The sequence below is a fragment of the Microtus oregoni genome, unplaced genomic scaffold, assembly GCF_018167655.1.
Source record: "Microtus oregoni isolate MIOR12 unplaced genomic scaffold, Mior012 000009F_ref0000495, whole genome shotgun sequence".
NCBI classification, from domain to species: Eukaryota; Metazoa; Chordata; class Mammalia; order Rodentia; family Cricetidae; genus Microtus; species Microtus oregoni.
Genome location: NW_024543068.1, coordinates 14,180,273 through 14,203,872, shown reverse-complemented (window position 1 = coordinate 14,203,872; position 23,600 = coordinate 14,180,273). Strand labels below are relative to the sequence as shown.

The window sequence follows — 23,600 nt, the reverse complement described above, 5'->3', positions numbered from 1 at the left end:
GGCAGCAACCCAGAGGAGAAAGACCCCATCAGAAAGGTCATTTCTCCCAGAGGGAAGTCTAAGCTCCAAGCCTCCCTAGCTGCTCATATGTCACTGAGGTAGAGAGCCTCAAGCACAGAGCAAAGGAGGCAAACCTATAGGGAAGAAACCCAGAAATAAACACTCAGGAGAAAATGAGAGAGAGTAGAAGAGGAACAAAGGTGGGAATGCGTCCTCTGGAAGGGGCAGGAGGATAGCAGGGGATGAGTCCTCTGGGAGGAGCAGGAGGACAGCAGGGGATGAGTCCTCTGGAAGGGGCAGGAGGACAGCAGGGGATGAGTCCTGTGGGAGGAGCAGGAGGACAGCAGGGGATGAGTCCTCTAGGAGGAGCAGGAGGACAGCAGGGGATGAGTCCTCTGGAAGGGGCAGGAGGACAGCAGGGGATGAGTCCTCTAGGAGGAGCAGGAGGACAGCAGGGGATGAGTCCTCTAGGAGGAGCAGGAGGACAGCAGGGGATGAGTCCTCTGGGAGGAGCAGGAGGACAGCAGGAGTGGCAGGTGACTTGACTGCTGAGTTGGCAGCTCAGGGCAGCAAGGGCTGGGGAAGGGAAGGTCACTGCTAACGCCAGCTGGCCACTTTATCCTTTCAGTTAAGAAGCTGCAGGTATGGGGATGAGCTTGGGCTCTATTGAGGACACAGCTGAAGGGGACGGAGCAAAGGACAGGAGCAGTACCAAAGTCAAAAGGCCCCAATGGTTGCAGGTGGTATGAGCCAGCTGCCTGTGGCCCTGCATATTTCTGTATTTGTGGGGCTCTTTTTCTATGACAGCAGCCTGGGTATCATCCCACAGCTCTACTAAAGGGAATGTAAGCATTTCCACTTGCCAGCATCCAGATTTTCTCCTGGGGGAGCCACAGACTAGCCTCCCTGGACTAAGCTCTTCTGCCTCCCTCCCTCGATCTGGAGGCCTGACTGGGAGAGGACAGGGAGCTGAGCCCTCAGGATGCTGCTGAGCTGTCACATTCAGTTCACCACACAGCCCTGGTGGCATTTAGGGGCAGTGTGGATGGGAGCCCACCCTAAGCCCCAAACAGTGAGAGCAGCTAATGACTGGGTATTAATGATGCCAGCAATTAGTGCTCACAGGAAAATGGCGGGGGTCTGCTCACCAGGGGCATGTGGGAGGAAATAGAGCGCACATTCGGAGCAGCAAGCGAATCGATACAGTAGTGTGTGTGGCCCACAGAAGCCAGGGCGAGCAGCTACAGCTGGGTTTGTCCGGAGAGACTAGGGCTAGGGGCTTGTCAGCTGTGCCCACTTCCCTTCAGGTAAAATTAGGGCTGGGCACAGAGTTTGCAGAGACAAAGTTGTGAGAAGACACCTCAAAGAGAAAATTAATTAAAACACGGGGCGTTTCTGGGGTTTTTGGAACTGTCTTTGTCTAAAGAGGGCCTAGATCAGCCCACATACGGCAGGTTCTCTCTGGGAGGTCAAATGATGCTTTGTGAAGAAGTCCATATCTCATCAGCAGGTGAGAAAGGAAAAAAGATGGAGGGGGGACTGGAGCATGTTGCTCACCCACGAGCCCACAGACGATGAAGGCAAGCATGAGGCATACATATACATCCCTGTATAGAAGAAGGAAAGGCAGAGTTTCTGTACTAAGCAAGTCTGTGTGATCTCCCTGGGATAATACCTAAGGAGGATGCAGAGGCCACTGATAATTTTATGTTCGAACTCTTGGCAGAAAGAGCAAAGAATGTCAGTGCTGATGACAAAAGTCTACTTGGAGGGGACCTCAGGAATGGCTGGGGAGGAGCGTCTCCCTCCACTTACTGTTGTTGCCAGAACTTTGCACATGTACACACATATATACACGAGTGTGTGAAACCACCACTCACTGTGGACACTAAAGAAGTGAAGGAAAACACAACACAAAGGAAGCCATCCAAACACTATAAAGAAGGATGCCTGTACACAGAAGCAAATGGCCAGACATTGAGGAAACGCAAGAGCTAGGCTAGCACTGGAGGGGTGAGAAAGAAAGCTAACAGACACGCTGGAGAGAGAACAAGTCACTAATCTGTGCTTTCCAGAAAGCACCTAAAGCCAAAAATCATTTCCAGCCTCTTCCTGGTAGGATGCGACAGCTCCCTGTGACTTCCTAGACACTTAGACCAGAGAAGATAAAGAGGAGAGAAAAGGGAATGGTGCTGTCAGCTGCCTCAATAGACAGGTCTTCGTCCCTGACAGAAAAGGAGAGCTCTCCCAAAGGGCAGACAGAGAGCCGGCTGTCATAGAGACTCAGGATCTGGTGCGGAAAGAGAGAAGTCAGCCTCCTCCTCCAGCCCTGCTTCCCAGTCTGCCCAGATGGCAACAGGAGGTGAGAAAGCAAGGGTCTGCCACATTAAAAGATCGAACTCTCAAAGCTGAAAACAAATTCATGTCACAGGATACATTTTTCCCAATTCCAAGTTCCTATATTGAGGCTTAACCTCTAATACTTTGGCATTTGACTCTACTGAAGATAGAGATAGATAAAGTAGTAATCAAAGTGCTGGAGAGATGGCTCAGTGGTTAAGGGAGTGCACTGTTCGGTTTCCAGAGCTTACATAGGGTGGCTAGCAACTACCTGTAACGCCAGCTTAAGGGACCTGATGCCCTCTTCTGGCTTCTACAGGCACTGCACTCATGTTCACATACCCACATACAGACACACATATACACGTGATTTAAAGTGAAAATAAATCTCCTACTGCACGTACTGGCTTTGTGGGAGCCTAGGCAGTTTGGATGCTTACCTTACTAGACCTGGATGGAGGTGGGTGGTCCTTGGACTTCCCACAGGGCAGGGAACCCTGATTGCTCTTTGGGCTGATGAGGGAGGGGGACGGAAATGGGAGGCGGTGGCGGGGAAGAGACAGAAATCTTTAATAAATAAATTAATTAAAAAATGTTGCTATGGCAAACATAATGGTGGATAAAACATAAATAAGGTGCAATCTTTTTTTTTTTTTTTGGTTTTTTCGAGACAGGGTTTCTCTGTGGTTTTGGAGCCTATCCTGGAACTAGCTCTTGTAGACCAGGCTGGTCTCGAACTCACAGAGATCCGCCTGCCTCTGCCTCCCGAGTGCTGGGATTAAAGGCGTGCACCACCACTGCCCAGCTAATAAGGTGCAATCTGATGCTCAACTCCAACTTGAAAAAAAAGGGGGGATTGCCAAAAAATGAAAAAAATAAAACTATCCTTTATGAATAAAAAAAAAGAAAAGAAAAGAAATCTGAAGGAGGAGGAGGAGGAGAAGTAGTAAATGAAGAGGTGACGTTTGTTAATGAGACTATTGGAGAAGCTGGGGAGACAGCTCAACTGGTAAGTGGTTGTCATGAAGACACAGGGACCTGAGTTTAGACTGTGCCCCCAGCACCCATACAAAAAGATGGAAATAGCTGCATGCACCTATAATCCCAGAGCTGGGGAGGCAGAGATGGGCGACCCTGGAGGTCTCCACAGCCAGTCTTGCCAAATCAGTGAATTTCATGTTCAGTGAAAGACTTGGTCTCAAAAAGCAAAGTGAAAGCCAACTGAGAGTATATGTAAGTGTGAAAGGCAGACAGACAGACAGACAGACAGACTCGCATGCATGCGTATGCATGCACCTACACACCACACAATGCAGCTATTAGGGCAGGCAGGTCCTAATCCAGTCTGCCTGATGACCTTATAAGAAGAACCCATGTGCATGGAGAGAAAAGGGCAGAGCTGCCAGAGGATAGCCATTTGCAAACCAAGGAGAGGGATATCCAGAAGCCAACACTGACAATGCCTTGACTTTGGCTTCTCAAGTCCCCAGATCTGTGAGGAACTAATTGCTGTAGTTTAAGACTTCTGGTCTGAGGTATTTTGTTGTGCCAGCCACAGCACACTGATAGAGAAGGCAGCATGACCATTGAACATGGGATACCGGTCTGGAAGAACCACACACAAACCTAAGCAAAGGCCTTGGCCAGGGGATGCCCATGGTTTCAGACGTGTGGTGAAAGTGTCCATGTGGCATCGGTCCCATAAGCTGAGATTCTCAACTACACAGGAGTCATCTTTAAATTTAGAATCTGGCTGCTTTTAAAAGGCAGAGTCTTTGTTCACTTTAAGAAAGTATACCAGGGCTGGAGCATTAGCACTAAGAGCACTTGCTGCCCTTCCAGAGGATCCAGGGCCGATACCTCATGCTCACACGGAGGCTCACAACCCCATCACTTCAGTCACAGGGGACCTGATGCAGTCATCTGACCTCAGCAGGCACTGCATATATGCGCATGTGTTACACATGCGCATACATGCAGGCAAAATGCTCATATACATGAAATAATAAACCAAATCTAAATGAAAAAAAGTTTTTAAAATATCTACCAACAAATTGTATAAATGAAGCAAAAGCCCACATCATAGGTCCACAAATACCTCTCCCTCCAGTGACCTCTGTATGGCCCAGAACTTGAACCAAGCTCAGCAGATTCCATGACCACATCCTGTTTGGGGGTGTTTGTCATCCCAGAAACCATACAGGATGGGAGAGAGCCAGTCTAACAGTGAATGCCCAGCCCCCTTTTCATTCCTAATTCATAACCGCGAGTTGAGGAAGGAGAGAAAGAATAGAAACAAATCTGCAGAATCACTTTGAGTCTTCAGAGCCAACTGTCATCCCAAGTGACATATCCATCCAGATGGCAGGAGAGCTCCATAGTAGTGACCCATACAGGAAAACCACAGCAGTCAACCAGCAACCGTCAGTCGCTCGCAACAGCTGTGAGCGGCCCTTCTGAAGCTGAGGGAAATGATGGACAGGTCTGGCCTGCGACAGTAGCCAGGTGAGGTCACTCCCCTTCTGCTGGACACTTACATCCTGCCTCTGTCTGGAGACAAGGCTGATCACGTGTATTCAAACCTGCTTACTCTTTCCTGAGTGCCCAGCTCAGCCATAGGAATGGTAGCTGGCTGAGCTGAGGGGTTCATTTACTGCACAACATCAAGACCCATGAGCTGTTGCTGCCGGGAGATACCGGAGTGGAAAGAAAAGAACTGCTCCCCACAATACCTGCCCCATGCCCCACTCCCCAACCTTACAAACGGGGACTCACGTCTGTGGTTCTCGTTTCTGTGGTTGGGTGGGGACCGCGTGTCCTGGTCTTGGGCTTCATCGCCCTCCTCGCTGGCCAGGTGAGTGTGAGCATAGTGGTAGCTGAGTCCCGGCCGGTTCTTGTAGCGCTTGCCACAGACTAGAGAGGAAGAGAGAAGAAATGATGGACAATGTCAGCAACTTCTGTGGTCACTCTCTCACACTTCAGGGTAACAGTCCCCAGCTGTCCACACCGGAGCCAGGTTTCCCCTTAAAAGTACCTCCCACCCTCAGACCCACACCACTGTAACCATGGGGCTCGTGTATGAAAAAGAGGTATAGGAACACGGATACTGTATACTCTACCATTCTGCCTGTGAGACCCTGGGTAAGTGAATGAACTGCTCTGTGTCTCCGTTGCTTTGGAGACAAAAACGGGAATGATAGCTGTATGAGTTCATTAACCACGCACCGCACAGAGTCCTTAGGTGAGCACTGTTTGTGTGTTTGTTACAGCATTAGGTACGCTAGGCAAGTGAGTTAGATATGCTAGGCACTGAGCTCTACTCCTGGCCTTAACACGGTACTTCAAATGGTACTAAGCACACGGAAAGGAAGATTATCATCAGAACTTTGCAACTTCACTGGAAGCCTACGCAGTCCAACGTCTTAGGTCACCAGTGAGGTCAGTGAGGCCCAGCAGCACTAAGTGACGCACATGGAACACATCGGCGGAAGAGCCACCAGAACCCAGGTCTGCTGGATTCCTCTGCAGAGCCTCATCCGCTGCTCTGCGGTTAATTCTCCACGAAGTAGCAAACTTTCCATGTATCACCCTCTGATTTACGCCAGGAGAATGTGCTCTACTCGCACCGTAAACACAATGGGACTGAGGCATCCTAGTGGTTGTAGTAGCCAAGAGCTTGTGACCTCAATGCTCCAATTAGCCTCTGGCACCCCAGAGACAGATTGAGACAAAAGGCAACTAGTAACATTAACATGGCATCTTAGAGGCAAGAATAAAGGGGGTGACTCAGTACCCTGGATGCCCGGGATTTAGACAGCAAAAGGCAGGCAAAGTGACCGTGGGCCAGACCACCAGCCATGCCTCCCCACACTCAGCCCAGACCTCAGCCTTAGAGGGATGGGATTGCCAAGAGCAGAGGCTTCAGGGTCTTCACAGTGAAACTGTGAACCCAAATGACCATCTTCCTCTTCCTCCCAAATGCCCATCTTCCTTCCCCCAAATGCTCGTCTTCCTCCTCCCAAATTGCCATCTTCCTCTCTCCCCAAACAGCCTCCTCTCCCTAAATGCCCGTTCTCCTCCCCAAAATGCCCGTCTTCCTCTCCCCTCCATGCCCATCCTCCTCTCCCCACAAACGCCCATATTCCTCTCCCCGCAAATGCCCATCCTTTCCCCCACCCAGAAGGCCAACCCTGGCAGACTCTGCTGGAGCAGTGAGGGATAGGTTGGTTCTGAGGGACTCTCCCTTCTCCCAGATCACTGGCACCAGAAAGCATAAATTCTTTATAGAGAGGAAGAGCAGGACTTCAACATCAGACCTGAGTTCCAATCCCAGTTTCGGGTGTCCCAATTCAGTGGCTGTGACCTTCTCTCTAAGGAGAAGAAACCGCCACAAGGTCTTCTCACAACTTATCTTTTCCTATCAGATTCTCCCAGGCTTGGCAAAAAAAATAGAAAGCACCGCCTATTCTCTCTCTTAAGTAAACTACTTCTAAGGAGCGTAATTCATTTTGAGTAATAGCCAGGACAATAGCTTTAAATGGAAGAATCAGGCATCTCTTATTTTTATGAAGTTGGATCTAGGGTTTCACTGTTTTGAATGACGTTATAGCTAATTTTTAGCTTTTATTAAATTGAAGCAGTTCCTATTATTCCTGTCTTAGAGTCTTATTATAGGAGCCTTTTATCGACTGCCCTTTAAGTATCTCTAATACATGGCTTTTCTTTGGTTTGTGGATATGGTGAATTAAGTTGGCTTCCTAGTATTTCCTATTATTGAACCATTCTTGAATTCCTAGAACATGCTCCATTTGGCCAGAGTGTATTATTCGTTTGATATAGTTATGGATTCAACTCGATAATATTGCATCTGAACTCAGACTCACAGAGCTATAACTTTTTAACTATCTTTATCAGGGTTCAATTTTATAGTTACATCAACTTCCAAAATGGAATGGACAGGTTTTGCTCTGTGAAACTGGACAAAGACTCGTGATCTCTCTGTGCCTGTTCTCTGGAAAGGAAGATAGTAATACTTTGGAGGTTAATTGAAAGATTATAAATAGTATTTGCAAAGAATCTCACCCAGCTAACATAACAGATGTTCAGTAAATGGTAGCTATTGGACAAGAGACACCAGTCTTGTTTATCACATCTTAAAGGTTAGACCTCCCCAAGAGAATCTTTGATCTCTCCTTCCACACTGTGGAATATGGAAGTTGGTTGGACTTTCTTAATGAGTGTTTGAAATTCAAGCTGGTGACCTTATCACTATAAATTCAAGCTCTCTCTCTCTGTCTCTATCTCTCTCTCTCTCTCTCTCTCTCTCTCTCTATATATATATATATATATATATATATATATATATATGTTTTTCTCTCTATCTCTGTCTCTCTCTCACGCACACACACACAAAACAGACTAAAATGGTGCCTTGCGTCTCAGTTCCATGTGACTTAGGAAGCAGGACATAAAGAGGCCCCTGAGGTACACTCTCTGCCTGCTTGTGGCTTTTCCATTTAACCTTTTAAATGATCTGAGGTCAATAAGCAACAAATTACAGGATCATTGAATATGAATCCACTTAGACACCAAACACACTGCTGTTGAGGGATGCATGCCTGTTCAAAGAAGAGCTGCTTTCAGTATTTGTCCAGGCGGCCTAGTACCTCTGCAGATCCAGCCATGATCCCAAGTGAGCCGTTTATGCAATGCAGGGTCAGCCATTGCTTTTCTTCTTAATCATAAAATTCCAAGATCTTAACAGTTACTTACACTAACTGCCCACTAATATCATTCCCACTAATGCTCTAGAGGCCTGTTCAGGCTCCAGGGATGAGAACTCACTGCGCTTCAAAGCAGTTACCCCTCCCTGGACTTCTTGAATTACGACGATCCTGTCTACACCTGCCGCCTTCCCTTCAGGGTGGCTTCCAATCGACTTGTCTGATATCCCCCGCTCCACCTCATCGGCTGCCATGCACTTTCTACAAAACATATTTGTTGAGTCACTGGTGTGGACATAGGAGCACTTGTGGGAGAGACAAGAGCCAGGAGTGGAGGCAAGCCTACATCTGTCCACACTAATCTCATACTAATGACGCTTAAAACCTACAAAGCTAAACCCAAGCAAAACCATCCATTTCCTCCCCTAGCACGTAGAGAGCGATCCTTTGAAGAACAAATTCTTTTGCTAGAACACAGATTCTCAGCGTGTGGTTCCTGGAGCAGCAGCGCCGCCAGTATCACGTGGGAACTTGTAACAGAAGCAAATTCTCTGATACCACCCCTCCCCTGAATCAAGCAATCAGGGGGCACCCAGCCAGGGAACCCAGATTATCCTGGAACTCACTAAAGCTTGAGAAGACCTAGGCCTGACTCTAACCAACTTGGTCTACCTACCCTCCCAGTGTGTGGGTGTGGGGTGGAGGCCACCTTGAAATGTGATTGGCTGCTGGAAGTTCCAGATCCAGGCAGTTCAAGAAGGTGTCCTGGAAGCCAGACTCCTTCCTAAAGTACCTCAGGATGGAGCTTCATCCTGTATGGCTCACTCGAACAGTGTGCTTCCTTCATCACTAGACCCTCACATTAAATAACGCATTTATTAAATGTTAATATCCATTAGACGGTGGCACCAAAGAGGATGAAGACAAAGGGGCCCTCATCCCTCTCCAAATAGTTCCCAGTCTAGCAAAAGGTCTGTGTCTATAGCAGAAAGACTGGGCGGCTGGCTGTATGAGCAGGCACGGTAGAGGAGGGTAGCTGAGCCAGGCAGCAGATGGCTTGAGTTGGGGGAGGTGGCTTCCTGGAGTGAGAATCCCTTGGTAGGAGAGGATGAGATGAGCAAGACCTCCCCTGGGGCTCCCCAGCACATCCATCCAGCACCTCAGGGGTACCGTGAGCCATTTGAGAAAGCTGTAGCAAAGGATAGGGGTGGTGGTTGAGGGAGCTAATACGAAAGGCCTCTGGGCTTGACTCCATCCTGATAATGAGGGACCAGGGTGGACTTTGCCCAGAGGGTCCTTAATAGGACTCTCATGTTAACACACTGCTTACAAGATGAGTTTGCCTGGCTGATAGATGGGTGGAAAAGATATGGCCTTATAGGTAGAAATGAGTTATGGAGAGAGGGGTTTGAGATAGAATCTTGTAGAAGGCAGGTATAAGAACGCAACAAAGTGCCAGCCAACACGGCTGTCTCTGATGTGCAGTGCCCAGCCTGGCCTTATCTGGCAGCAGGTCCTGCCTCCTTCTCAGCCTCCCTGCCTATTTCTCCTTACCACAGAGCCTTCAAGCATGTTCATCCCTCTGCCTAGCCTGCCTCCCACCCCCAGTTTGCCTGATGAGCATCTAATCATCCTTCAGCTCTTGGTCCTAATGCCCTTCCCCAGGGAGGTCCTGCCAATCATCAGGACCCCGGGGTTCACCTTCCTGGGACTAATCCACATCAATCCTACAGGCAGCCAGTGAGACAGACCCCGTCCATCCATTCACACAGGTTATATCTGCAGTGGCCAGCATGGGGTCTGCCTGTGACAGGCACTGGGATGTCAGCTTAGAGAGGTAATGAAGACTCCCAGGTTCCTGGTGTGGATGGGTTGTTAGAAGGTTATAGGAGAAAACCGAAAAGAAAAGAAAAGAAAGGAGGGAGAGAAGGGGAGGGGAGGGGAGGGGAGGGAGGGAGGGAAAGAGGGAAGGAGGGAGGGAAGGAAGGAAAGAAGGAAGGAGGGAGGGAGGGAGGGAAGGAGAAGGGAGGGAGGGAGGGAGGGAAAGAGGGAAGGAGGGAGGGAAAGAAGGAAGGAAGGAAGGAAGGAAGGAAGGAAGGAAGGAAGGAAGGAAATGAGCATGTGCTACTTTAATTCTCATGGAAAGAGACGTGACTGGCTATAGGCACAGTGGCAGTGGAAATTATGGTGTTATGACACACCAAGGGAAACTGTGGAGAGGGAGATTCCCTTTTAAAATTGTTAAGAAAGAGTCACATGAGAGCCACAAGAATATTGCACAGGAGGGGGGTTCAGGACAGAAGCAGCAGCATCAAGGCCCCCAGCCTCAGCTCCTGCCTTCAGTCCCCGAGTGCCCCTCACAAGCCGTGACGCTGAGTGTAACAAGCAAACAGGTTCATAGCAGCGCACATCCCCACTGTGGTGACTTGAACAAGCAATGTCCCCACCATAACATTTGAACACTTGGTCCCCAGTGGGTGGCACTATCTGGGAGGCTTAGAAGGTGTGGCCTTGCTGGAAGAAGTATGTCAATGCGGGGTGGGCTTCCAAGTTTAAGAACTTCAAGCTATTTCAAGTTTACTCTCTCTGCTTCCTACTTGTGGCTCAAGATATGAGTTCTCACCTGCTACTACTGCCCTACCTGCTACCCTGACTCCCTCCCTCTTAACCCTCTGGAACTGTGAGCCTAAATAAACCCTTGCTATTCTGTCAGTTTCCTTGGCCGTGGTGTTAAATGGCAGCAACAGAAAAGTAACTAATTCACTCGTCTTAAAGGTGAGTAGACTCAGGCTTAGAGGCAGGGGCACTAAGTAAGGCCAAAAGGGATGGAGAATGGGGTGGGGGGAACCATTGCATATGACCCTCAGGGGGCCACCACAACATGAAAATAAGCCATGACCTCCTAGAGGATGAGACGATGCTGCAGGTCACTGGCATGCTCCAGGAAATGGGGAATAGCAAAAGGATAACAGATTACTAATAGATTACTCCTTCCAGCAAGGCTGTAGGAAAGGCAGGGCAGCTGGTGGAAGAAGACACTAGGATGAGGAGGGGGGTGTCCTGATTTGTAGGTCTCTGAGCAGGCCACAGGCTATAAGGAGGCAGCAGGAGGTGGGGTAGTTTGAAAGAGAGAATTAGGAGGCCCTGGAGTGAATGGAGCTCCAAACAAAGCTGCTAACGCTAAGACTTGGTCTTTCAGATGACATCATCACGGGGTGAGAGAGGAAGCCTTGACTCCCTGATTTATTCTGATGGAACCGCAATGGAATCAGAGGGCGACGTTTCAACGACGGGTAGGAGTGCTTTAGAAACCCTGCTGCAATTGCCCAGACAGGCTGGAGAGGATGCTCTCTGACCTTTAACTCTACTTTCCAGTCGTCACTCCAAACACCAGGGGCCAACTTCGTAGACAATTGATCTGGGCAATCAGAAAGAGCCTGCCTCATGCTGGGTTTCATGGTCTGTGGCCGCCATCTTGAAACACTTATTATAGACTCCTTCAAGGGTCCTTCATTGTCGTGTCAGTGCGTGCATGCATGTGCACACGCGTGCTGTAAATGGCCTGGAGCTTACTATAGGGCAGGCTAGACAGCCAGTGAGCCCCAGGAACACCTGTCTCTAGATGCCCAGTGCTGAGATTGCTAGCACTTCCTACCACACCTAACATTTTAGATGAATTCCGTAAATTAAACTCAGGCCCTTACACTTGCAAAACAAGCAGTTTACCAGCTGAGCTCTTTCCGGACCCCCTGATCTCATCTTGCACTGGAAATCTGGGAGGGGAGATGTCGGAATAAGTGACTCCAACTGAAGGCTTTAAATCCACCGGGGTAAACCTAGGCCCCAAACAGTCAAGAGTGGGTTCCCAGAAGTCTGCCTAGGGCACCTCACTGGCCACCATTCCAGTGTGATCAGCTGCTCTGGCCCTAGCCAGCTCTATCATGGGGTGAGGGGCTGCAATGACGCCCCAATGGTCCACGTCTGAACTGATTGTGTCCAAACTCCGACGGAAACCACCGGCTGCCTGATCTAGGGTAAGCTGCTAAGCCTCTCCACACTGGCAGGTCCCTCTCTGAAATGGGGCCCACTGCGACAGCACACCTACCTCACAGAAGGAGAAAGAGGCAAGAGAGCGATTTAAAAGAGGATCCTGCCCGTGGTAAGTCTCAGTCCTCGTCAGCTGCCATCATCCCCCACTGCCATCAAAGGGGCTCGGCAAAGACAATAAACCCCAAAAGGGAGGGAGCTAGCCGCTTCTCCTCTGAAGTCTGGGCTAATGGTGTACAGTGGAAAAGAAGGTGAGGAGAAAAATAACATTCTGAAAAGAAAGTATCGGCACCATCTGCTCCCCTTTTATCAAGTCAGCAATCCCGCTCTGGAAGGAACTGTCGCACGCAGGGAATCAGACTAAGCCCCAAGACTGCTGAAGCATGCAGAGAGGGCTGAACCCCCATCTTTCCACTATAGTCTCCCTCCCCCGGGGCCCACTCCTCTGCATGATGCACCTCTGCAGCCCTCGCCCCTGGGACTAGTCCGCCCCATCTGCGCACAGCCTAAGGTCCTTCTTTTCACCTTGGCAAGCAAGCACCTGGATTTTGTGTTCCTGGCACCGCGCATGTGGAGAGCAATGGCCGTGACAAGGGAAGTCCAGCTTGCCTCCCTCTCTCTCCTTCCCCCTGGGGCGGATCCATCTGTCAAGCTGCAGAAATAGCTTTGCCCACATTCCCGGTTCAGAGCTGGGTTCTCCACATGGGACCTCCAGGCTAGAGTTACAGCATGCCATCAGTGCTGTCCCAGAGCAGGGACGGCACGTCCCCTATCCCCCTTAGTCTTACTCCAATGGCTGGCTGGGGCTGGGGGGGGAGGGTGCAGGGAGGGGGGGGTTGGCAGTTTGTGTGAACAAAGCCGGTTGCAGCAGACAGCAGAATCCTTCCTGCCGGGGAGAAGCGGCTGCCTTCCCTACTGATAACTTAATGACTCTGGCACATTTTCATCAGCCCAACTTGGAGCACGCAGTGGGTATCTGAGCCAGTGGTTCCCAGAGACTGAAAGCAGCGACTGAAAGCAATTACGGAGTGAGTGTCCGAGAGACAAAGCCTAGGCCTTGGGAGCCACAAGCCGCATCACATTCCCAGCGTCTGCCCGTGGCACAGACACACAGCCCCTCTCTCTGTAGCTCAACTCCTTCAGCTGGGACACAAATCACAGCACCCAGCGTTTGCTCGAGGGCATCGTCACTACAGACAAGCAGGCCACCCCCAGTCCTTACCCAGAATCTTACCTTAGTCACAAGGCCTGAATCCCATTCTTCAGGAGAGGACCCTGAGTCTGGAGAAAGACACGTGACTCCCCGAATGGCAAGCCCAGGATTCAAACTGTGGTTTATCTGCCTTTGGAGAATACAGCTGGAAGATGTTCCGTGTATTTTCTGCTTGTTACTCCTGTCCCCAGCTTCCCCAGCGCCTGAGGCTGACCTCCCTAGCTTGCTTCTCTCAGGGGCCCTCATTCTGCATCTGGCAATTTGCCAGGAAGAAGCAGATGCAGGAGGATGGAGGCTGAGAAGGGTAAAGTAGGGCATGTGCCCTGCTCTGCTTTGGTCCCAATGGGCCCCTCAGAATCCTGATGTCATCATATTCTCTCCCGCTCAACCCTTCAGAGTGGAGCCCACACCCTACAGGGTCTCACACATACCCTTTGGTCAGAAGGCTGCCAGGCCACTCGGTGGACATTTGGAGCTCCACACACTGTGCCAGCATCCTATTCTCTCTGCAGCACCATCCGGAGGTGGAGGAAAGCCCACATCCAGTTCCCCAGGTGGGGAGCATCCACAATAAACCAAGACTGGGGCCAACCCCCAGGAGAGATGCAGCTCAGCCCTGTACTCTCAGGGCAGCCTTGCTCAGCTCTAAGGACCACTTTAAATAGCTAGGTATTCTTTAAGGACCAACAATGGCTTCCGGGATTCAAAATAAGAGAAGTACAAGATTATCCCTGCGCTGTGCACACCTGTAGCTGTGTAAGGGGCAAGGAGTCCTCTGGCCACGCCAAGGCTCCCACACTGGGGGTGGGCCTCCAAGGCTGGATTCCAGATGAGCCGGTTGCCTCCAGGAACTCTGGGATCCACACCCACTACACATCCTTGGACAAACCCCACTGTGAAAATACAGAAGCTTAGATTCTCTCTAAGTCCTCACCGTTCTAGCTCCTCGTGGTTCTCTTTCCTCTGGGCCTTGAAAGGTCTAGGTGCCCCCTCAGCCATGATAGAAAAATGATCTATGTCCCTAGCCACAACATCCACCCAGGGCCTGCCAACTCCCTTCTCCCCACCTACCCAGCGAGGCCAGCAGCTGCATTCCTGTGATGTTATTTGTTCTTTCAAACCACCCATGATGCTTATTTTAAACTTAATTCTCTGGATAGGATCACAGAGCTGGGGGAGTGGTAGGTTGTAACATCCTGACATTTTTTTTGTGAGGTGATCTTCTGCTTTTTGCTGTTGTTTTGTTTTCTTTTGTGTAGTTCTTTTGTTTTGTTTTTTTGTTTTGTTTTTGCAACAAGGTCTCAGGTAACATAGGCTGGCCTTGAACTCACTATGTAGCCAAGGCTAGCCTTGAACTCCCTGTTTTCTTGAATTCACCTCTCAAGTACTAGGATCACAGGTACATACACCATCACATCCAGCTAACTCCCTGACTTTATACAGACACCAGTCTCAAGGCCTGGCACTGCCTTTTATCTTCTGAGTCCAGACCCAGGATCTGCTGCCCAGCAAGCCCGGTGGTAACCCAAGGACTGCTGTTGGCTTATTCTAGGAATTTATTAGACGTGAATGTGGCCCCCAGTTAATAACAGGAAGAAGAGATAGACACTGCAAGTCTTTCATTTTCAGAACACTACGTAACTTGCTCCTGAGCACCCGGAAGAGAGGTACAGAAAAACCACAAACCAAACCGTGAAGTTTCCTGTCCTCCCGAGAACCATGGCAACAGAATGCTAGCAATTTGCTACGTGACCTGCCTGGGGCAAGTGACTTCACCCAAGCCTCAGTTTTCTTGTCTGTAAAATGGAGGTGAGAAGTCTGTAGACCACAGAGACAGAGTGAGATCCGCGTCGGCCCAAGATCACAAAGGGCAGAGTGCGGGGCCTGGCCATAGCGGGGGGGGGGGGGGGGGGGGTGTCTGGAACACGGGCCATTTTTGCCGGTTCATTCCATTTTACAAACTGCTTCCGTAGACCTGACAACTCCAATACCTAGTGCCCAGAACACAGCCAGGGAGTCCCCTGGGGTGCTAAGTGCCTTTGTCAGTTTGTACAAAGAAAATAAATATTTATTGACAATATCCATGAAGCAGGCAATAGGCTAATGTCTTTACACATTCTCTTATTGAGCCTTCCTAGAAACTCTAGCATGTATATCCGTATTATCACTTGACGAATAAATCAAGGCTCAAAGACGCTTTGGGATGTGCCCAGGGTCATGGCTAGGAAATGACACAGCAGGGGGCTCAGATGCTGGCCTCTTGATTTTAAGACCATCTTCTCTCAACCATTGTGCCTTATAAGGTGGTGTTTGAGGCTAGTGAGGTTCATGCTAACATGTTTTTAATTAGCTCAAAAAGTAAAATATAATTCAATTATGGAAAAAGTAATTGAAATAATAAATACAATGGTCAACATTTCTGGGGAAAGTAAACAGAGAAAAGTCAAGGATGGGAACCCGTTACCATGGTGGCAGCTCCTACTCACTTGGAGGCCTGTGGGTATTTCCCTCTGGAGACCTCTGTCCACCTGCTAGGCCTGGACGACAACCTGACAGATTCAGCACTGGAAGCAGAGCAGACTTATTCATGAATCCTAAGCCACCTTATGGGACTACTATCACCTTTAGGGAAACCAAAGTCCACTGCTTCTGTTAAGACTTCCTGCCTGGATAGTGGAGAGGGTGCCTGAACTGGCATCCTGTAATCAAATTGGTGGCCACCATAATTGTCATCAGAGAGCCTTCATCCAGAGACGGATGGAAACAAATGCAGAGACCCACAGTCAGGCACTGGGAAAGCCCCAGGAATCCTGCTGAAGAGAGGGAGGAAGGATTGTAGACTCATGGGTGTCAAGGGAACCCACAGAAACAACTAACCTGGCTCATAGGAGTTCAGACTCCGGAACAATGGCTATGGAGCCCACATAGGACCAACCTAGGCCTTCTACATATGGATAACGGTTCTGTAGCTTGGTCTATTTATGGTTCTCCTGACAATGGGATCAGGACCTGTCCCTAACATTTGGACTGGCTTTCAGGAACCTATTCCTCATGCTGGGTTGCCTCAGCCAGCCTCAATACAAAGGGAGGCGCTTAGTCCTTCCTCAACTTGATATTCCATGCCTTGTTAGCATCCATGGGAGGCCTGCCCCTTTCTGAACAGAAGCAGAGGAGGGGTGAATGGGGAGGGCTGAGGCGGCGGGGGAGGAGGGGCAGTGGAATGGAACAGAAGAAGAGGAAGGAAGGGAAACTGTGGTCAGGATGTAAAATAAATGAAAACATTTAACTAATAAAGAGAGAAAAGAAAGACTTCCTGCCTGGGCCTCCTGACGCTTCCCCTGCTTTCAAGGCCGAGTTTCATCACTCTGCAAATGTCCTTCCTTCCCCTTTCAGAATGTTCCAGTTAAGCCTCCCTTTGGGTCTCAGATACCCGAACCCAAGATGCCAGGAGTCATCAGTACCTCTCTCTCTACTCTTAAAACCCTTCATGCTCTCTGCCACAGCCAGGTTCTGTGGGGTTTCCTCATTCTCTCCTTCCTTTCCGGTGTGTGTGTGTGTGTGTGTGTGTGTGTGTGTGTGTGTGTGTGCGGTGTGTGCGTGTGTGTGTTGTGTGTAGACCAGAGGACAACCTCTACCATCATTCCTCAAGTCCCATCCATTTATTTGGGAGACGGGTCTCTCAATGGCCGGGACATTGCCAAGCAGGCTGGGCTTACTGGCCAGCAAGACCCAGGGGTCTGTCTGTCTCTGCCTCTCCTAAGGTTCAAGCTTGTGCACCACGCTCAGCTTTTGTCATGTGGTCTCTGGGGATCAGTCTCAGGTCCTCGTGTTTTCCAGGCAAGTGCTTTACCAACTGGGCCATCCCCACCACGGCTGTGCATTTTCTGTCAGAAGGCCTGCCTTGTTTGCCTCATTCATTTTGTTATTGCTTTCAACACCATCCAGGCTTCTCATCATCTTCTACATGACTGGGAAGATATCCCAGCCTGGGCTTCAGGGATCTCACCTAAATAATCCAATGGATTAACCTTTCTAGACATGTCCCCAGGTTGACAATGCAGTCTTCTCCAGACAAGTCCAGCCTGGTGTCCCGTAAGCCTCTCCTGCTGCAGACACTTGTTACACTGTCGCACACTCTGTTCTGGACAAGGTAGTCATTGCTGTTCCTAGCATGTTCCTTTCTCTAGCCATTCATCAAGTGTTTAGGAATACCACTGTGCTAGGGATATAGTGCCAGTGGCCTATGACATGGTCCTTGTCCCCAGATGGTATACTGTCTAGCCTGAGAAGACAAATGGACAAACTGTGACCACACAGTTTGAGAGGGAGCCTCCTGGGAGGCATAGTCAATGTCCCCGCAGAAAACATCCATGACGGTGGATGGCGGACGGTGGACGAGATTCACAGCAGTTGAGTTTCACCTCCCCGGTTATCCCCTGTGTGACCCTGGGAGTTATTACAGGAACATGGGCAGCGTCCAGTGCCCATGGGCATCTTCTCCCCAGTCTTCATCTAGAAGATGGAGATGACCACATTTCTATCTCATGACCCTCCTGAGGGAACAAAAAAGCTCATCTAGAGGAAACCCATAGAACATTCCAAACCCATAGCCTAAGTCAGAAACCTTTATTATCATGACCTCTCTCCACACCGGTACATAAGCTTTTCTATCCCTGGAGACAGGAATCTGTACATCCTGTCCTTGTTTAAATCTGATTGGCCTCGGGATATGTTCTCTGAACCACACCCTACCACACATGTAATACTCCTCTGGCCCCTAGAGCACCTAGTGTCTGCTCAACTAAATCCTTCCTTGTACTACAAGCCTGGTCTCCCCAGGTATACTAAGAAAGAGGGGATTAAGGTGGGAGAAGAAATATTTCTTCAACCATATCCTTTGCAAACCCATATATATATATATATATATATATATATATATATATATATATATATATATATATCTCGTCACAGTCAGATGCCCTTCCCACTGCACACAGAGGACACGACACCCAAAACAAGACATCTTCTCCAAGTCCTAGACAGCAAGTGGCAGAGCCTCAGGATGGTTTCAGACATCTCATTCCGGTCAGGGTAGTGTCCTTCCCCAGCTCTCTCACCTGGCACAGGCCACACACACACATACACACACACACACACACGAGACTAGCACCAGGCCCTTTGACATCACAGTTTTTCTTTGAGGAAATAATAAAACATTATACAAAGACCAGGCCCATTAACATTTTGTCATGAATGGAGGAGGAGCGCGTAGGAACCCACCCCTCCCTATGGAGCGACATTAACCGAGAAAGCATTTTCTTTAGCGGTATAGCCCTATGAGGTGCCCATACTTTTGTAATGACTCCTTACCAGAGGCCAGGTAGGCAACCCTAACTAAACTCATTGGGTCAGCAAACATAAATAAAAATGAGGAAATGATACGGAAGAAGAAGATAACTTAGTTGAAAAGAGAAAATGGATCCATGGGAGTGAGAAGGGGGACAAGAGAGGATAACAGGAGATGGACACCTTCAAAATACATTCTATTCCCTTGTGAAAAGCACCATAATGAAACCATTATTGTATATAGCTAGTATCTGCTAAGACAAAACCGTGTGACGAAAAAGCTGCAATGTTGCTAACAGTGAGCAAATTCCAAACCACGCATTTAACAAGTTGACTACTGACCGCACACACCAGAACCATCATAAGCTGTGGCATGTCCTCATTGTGGAATACTATGTAGCCCTAGGATTGCTGCTGTAGAAACCCATCTGTTGACACAGACAGATATCATTTACTTGTACTGGTGAGAGGACAATTGGGGAGGAAAGGAACAAATCACAGCGAATCCTACAAAACCTGCAGACTTTGTTCCTTTGGGGACTAAGGTGACAGCGGCTTCCCCTTCCCCTTCCTGACTTCCTTGCACAGATACTATTTCCATAGGAAAAGGGTTACTTGCATAAATGAAAAGAACCACTTAGCACCATGGATAGAAAGGTTCCTGTGGATAAGAAGGCAATTCCAGAGGACACAGGTGGCTATGGCAGCATGCTCAGAGGAGCGGATGGGAGGACATCTAAGGGCAGGGAGGTCAGGGTCAAGCAGCAGGGCAGAGGAAACAGCGGCAGGCAAGGTGGTGGGTAGGCATCAAAGAGAAACTCCCTCACCCTGCCTCTGGCCAGCCCTGCAGGGACACTGGCACCTATGTCCAGGACACAACGGCATTTGCATATTTAAACAGGCCCGTCTTTGTGAGGACAAATGCATTCCATCTCCAGTGATCAATCCCTCCCATAGGCCCTGCTCCACAAATCAAGTTTCTGGGGCACCGAGCCTCCTCTGCCACCCCCTCATACATACACACACACATCCAAGGATCTGCAAGATAACAGCCAGAGACAACTGAGTGATGGGCCAGCCACTGCAGAAGGGCAGCAAGCCTGAAGGCCAAGTTATTGGCTTTTTTTTTTTGCCACGGTTTAAAGCACATAACACAGGAGCCTCAGAGAATGCAGGCCTTCCTGCCCTCCCAAGGAAACTTTAATAAGACAGAAATAGTCGTCTGAATCTCCCTGCTACCCACAGGGTTAAATGAAACCACAGTGATCTGAAGGGAGCTGAGGGGAAAGAAGATTTCCCGGGACCCCTATGGCTGCCCACCCCCCAGTCACCCATCCCACAGCCCCCTGATGTCCCACAATACACTCCTCCCTTCTGTCCCTGAGGTCTCTGGTCTGGGCAGACAGCCTCACTACGAAGCTGCTGTGTGGGAGGAGAGGAGGCCACGCTACAGGGTGCCGATCAGGGAGGCCCAGAGCTCTGTGAGCCCACGAGGAGGAAACGCGACCGTCACTCACAGAACTGAACGGAGACCCACTTCACCCTAGCCCCTTCTCCCTCTAGAATAAACACAGTGGAAAAACAGATGTTCGGAGTGGGCAGAGACCCCAGGTCTTACTCTGACATGGTTGCACCCCACTACGATTTGAATGGGAAAGGCTCCCTCCATCCAGCCCTGACTCACAGAACACTTGGTCCCCAAGCTGGTGACACTGTTTGGGGTAAATGTGGACCCTTTACAACAAAGTGGGTCACTGGGGCAGCAGATCTGGTAAGTTGCAGCTTGGCACTGTGTCCACCTACAGCGTCACCCAAAGCATGTTCCCCGATCTGCTATAATGTGAGCAAGCAGACTCCTGTGCCTGCTGCCACAGCCTTGAGACAACATGAACTTTATCATGCCCTGCCTGCCACGATGAACCAACTATACGCTTCCAAAGCAGGAGCCGAAGAAAATCCTTGTAAGGACGTGGATACCTCTAGCTGGGTCTCTAAGAGAGATCACCCTGCGGTGTAGACATTAGAAAGTCGCAGCCCATATCTATAGGGACAAAGATCCCACAAACAGAGAATTGGTGTTGAGTGGACCTTCTTGGTGTGTCAACACCAGGTGTGACCCAGAGGTGAGTCACACTCAGATGAGTCACTAACATCCAGTAATGTTCTAGTGTGGTGTGATTTTAATAGATTTACATTTAAAAGCCTAGGAATCATGTACTCTATTCAATTACAATTATTACCTGACTGGTGCATGTTTATTAACTAACTTCTAAAACATTTTTCCCCCTCAGCGTTTGGGAACACTCCCTGATAGGAGGACGCTCTAAACCAGACTTAGACTGTGACTTTTCTAGGGCTTAAGGAAGTAGGGTCCGTGTCTTGGGGTTACTGTTGATCGGTTGTGTGACCTGGGGAAAGTCCCTTCACCTCTCTGAGCCTTCAGTTTCCTCACAGAAAAGTGAAGCCAGCTGTTTCTGTGGCTCAAGCTTACTGTGTGTGTGTGTGGTGGGGGGGGGGGGGGGGAGGGAGGTGTTTATGGGAGACAGTCTTTACAAAACTCCAGGCACACTTCCCTGCGAGCTACAGGCACACACTAACAAGACTGAAAAAATTTCCCTGGGTCCAGCAAGAACACAGGGGCTTTCTTGTCCCTCCCAGAATGCCTCCCATGTGCAGACTGAATGTTCTATGTCACCACCATCTTCTTCTCTGTCATGTTCCTTGAACAAAGAAACTATGAAAGTAGGTCTCTCCTTGGGAGTCTGCCCTGATGGACAAGGACACTACAGAGCGATTCAGAACTGGAAGCCCTTAGGACAAGGCTGAGCAACTCAGGCAATGACTCCAAACACATCCCAGGAGCCCACACCCAAGGATTCTCTTCACGTCTGTCCCCACTTAACACCCCGGCGAGAGCATGTGATAATGGCACTAGCAGGGCTTTATGTGACCGAGTAAATAAAAATCAGGTGCAGGAGTGTTGTGTGTTAGACTGGATGGCCGAGCTTTGTCATTGCTGAAAGAACGACCAAGGAAAGGGTTAAAGGAAGCCAGCTAAAGCAGCGAAGCAAGCCAGCATCCAGCTGCCTAGAGAATCCTGGGGCTGTAAGATTTCTAGGCGTGGGAGCTGGAAAGATGGCTTAGCAGATAGAAGCTATATGAGAATAAGGGTCTGAGTCCTGATCCCACCACCCATGTAAAACACTGTGGCAGGATGGGCACCCATAACCCCAGCACTGTACAGAGTTGCAATTGGGAGGATGGCTGGGGCCTGCTGGCTACCAGGCTAGCTCCAGGCTCAGTGAGAAACAGACCCGGCTGGGAAGGAGCAAAGCAGAGCATCTGATATCTTCTCTGGTATCCACATGTGCATGCAGCCAAGCTCATAAGTGCGCATATAACACATATATACACAGAGAGAGACAGGGACACACAAATACACAAGAGAGACAGGGACAGAGAGAGAGAGAGAGAGAGAGAGAGAGAGAGAGAGAGATATCCAGGCAGCGAACATTGAAAGGACTGGATGTTCAAAGTCCTCAGGTGTGAAAGAGGAGAACCAGCCATCCTCAAACATCAGCATGCTTATGAATCCCCTGAGAAGTGCAGGACCATGTGGGCTCCAGGCTGACTCCTGAGATTTCGATGGAGCAAGTCTGCCCTGAGAGCCTGGAATCTGCATGTTCATGAGTGTCTAGGTTAGTTCTGCACAGGTGGTCCAGACCCACAAACACCAGCAGTCTAGCCCACAAAGCCCATTTCTGTTGCTTTGTTTTGAACGGGATGAACACCTTTCCCGAAACAAAAGGCAGATAGTGGAGAAGAGGAACTTTAAGCCTTCAGCTCGGTAAAATTTCAAAATAATTAATAGAGATTGGTTAGTTGCTAGAACATGAAGGATTCATGAGCGCACCATAGATTGGGTGAAGAAAATAAATTACACTTAGATGATTTAGTATTTCTGAGATGAAATAAATCTAATGGCTGAGTGAAAGGCAAAAAGTAAACCTCTATCATCTGAAGTTATCTGCTATGATAATATCTCAGCCACCCATTGTGTGGGGGAATCCTGGACCGCCAACATCAAAAGCCATCTACTACATTCAAGAACACATACTAGGAAGGGGCACAACCGCATCTGAAAAGAAATGGCTATTACCAACCCACATAAATCCAGAGAGAGGTGTTTGCGGTCCAAGGTGACCTAATATTTTCATAAATAACTCCAAAGATGGAGTGAGAATTATGCAAATCAAACCACAGACGATACAAAAATGGCAGGGACCGCAACGTCTGTGGAGAATGGAATTTAACTAGTGGGCAATGTCTTTAAATTTGCCTTTATTGAATCTTGTATATTGAAGTCACACGTTATTGTATCTGCTTATTGAGATTCGATGGGGCCAAACGCTGAGTGATTTATGGGAAGAAGGATAATCAAATGCCTCAGGAGAAAGAGTCTACACCTGGAGACCAGACCCAGTGCTGGACAAATAGGAAGTGACGGGAAGTGGTTTGGCGTGCACAGAGCACTTGGGTGTTCTCTGAAAATGGGGGTCATTCCAAGAACTGGTGGATAAATCAAACAAGGCAATATCTATCCTTTGAGCTACTTGGCCTTGTGCTGCTTCCGGCAGAAGTGTTTCCAGACGGGAGTTCAGAGCAGGATGATGGCACCGGGATTGTGGAGTAAGACAGATCCAAGTTCATGCAAGAATACAGAGGATGCAAGACCAAAATGCTGAGCATGCCGACTTGTTGGGGAAGGAGACACAAAAGACAAGGGGACATGGCAGACAGAGCAGTTCCAGCTCTCATTAAGGACACACACAGCTGGAATGGTGGAGAAAGGGCGGCTAGTGGGTAGCGCCATCCCATGGGATGCTGAAGGAGGGCGACCGGACACCTCTCTAGTTAGGATGCATTAGAGA

At 49.2% G+C, this 23,600-nt stretch overlaps 1 protein-coding gene across 2 annotated transcripts in view; it reads right to left on the bottom strand.

Annotated features, from left to right (window-relative positions):
• Dpf3 (double PHD fingers 3) overlaps nt 1-23,600 on the bottom strand; it is a 265,998-nt gene that overhangs the window by 74,513 nt on the left and 167,885 nt on the right. For both annotated transcript variants that reach the window (XM_041658572.1, XM_041658573.1), the window contains exon 7: nt 5,116-5,253. In XM_041658572.1, the coding sequence (XP_041514506.1) occupies nt 5,116-5,253 (138 nt within the window). The remainder of the gene's footprint in view (nt 1-5,115; nt 5,254-23,600) is intronic.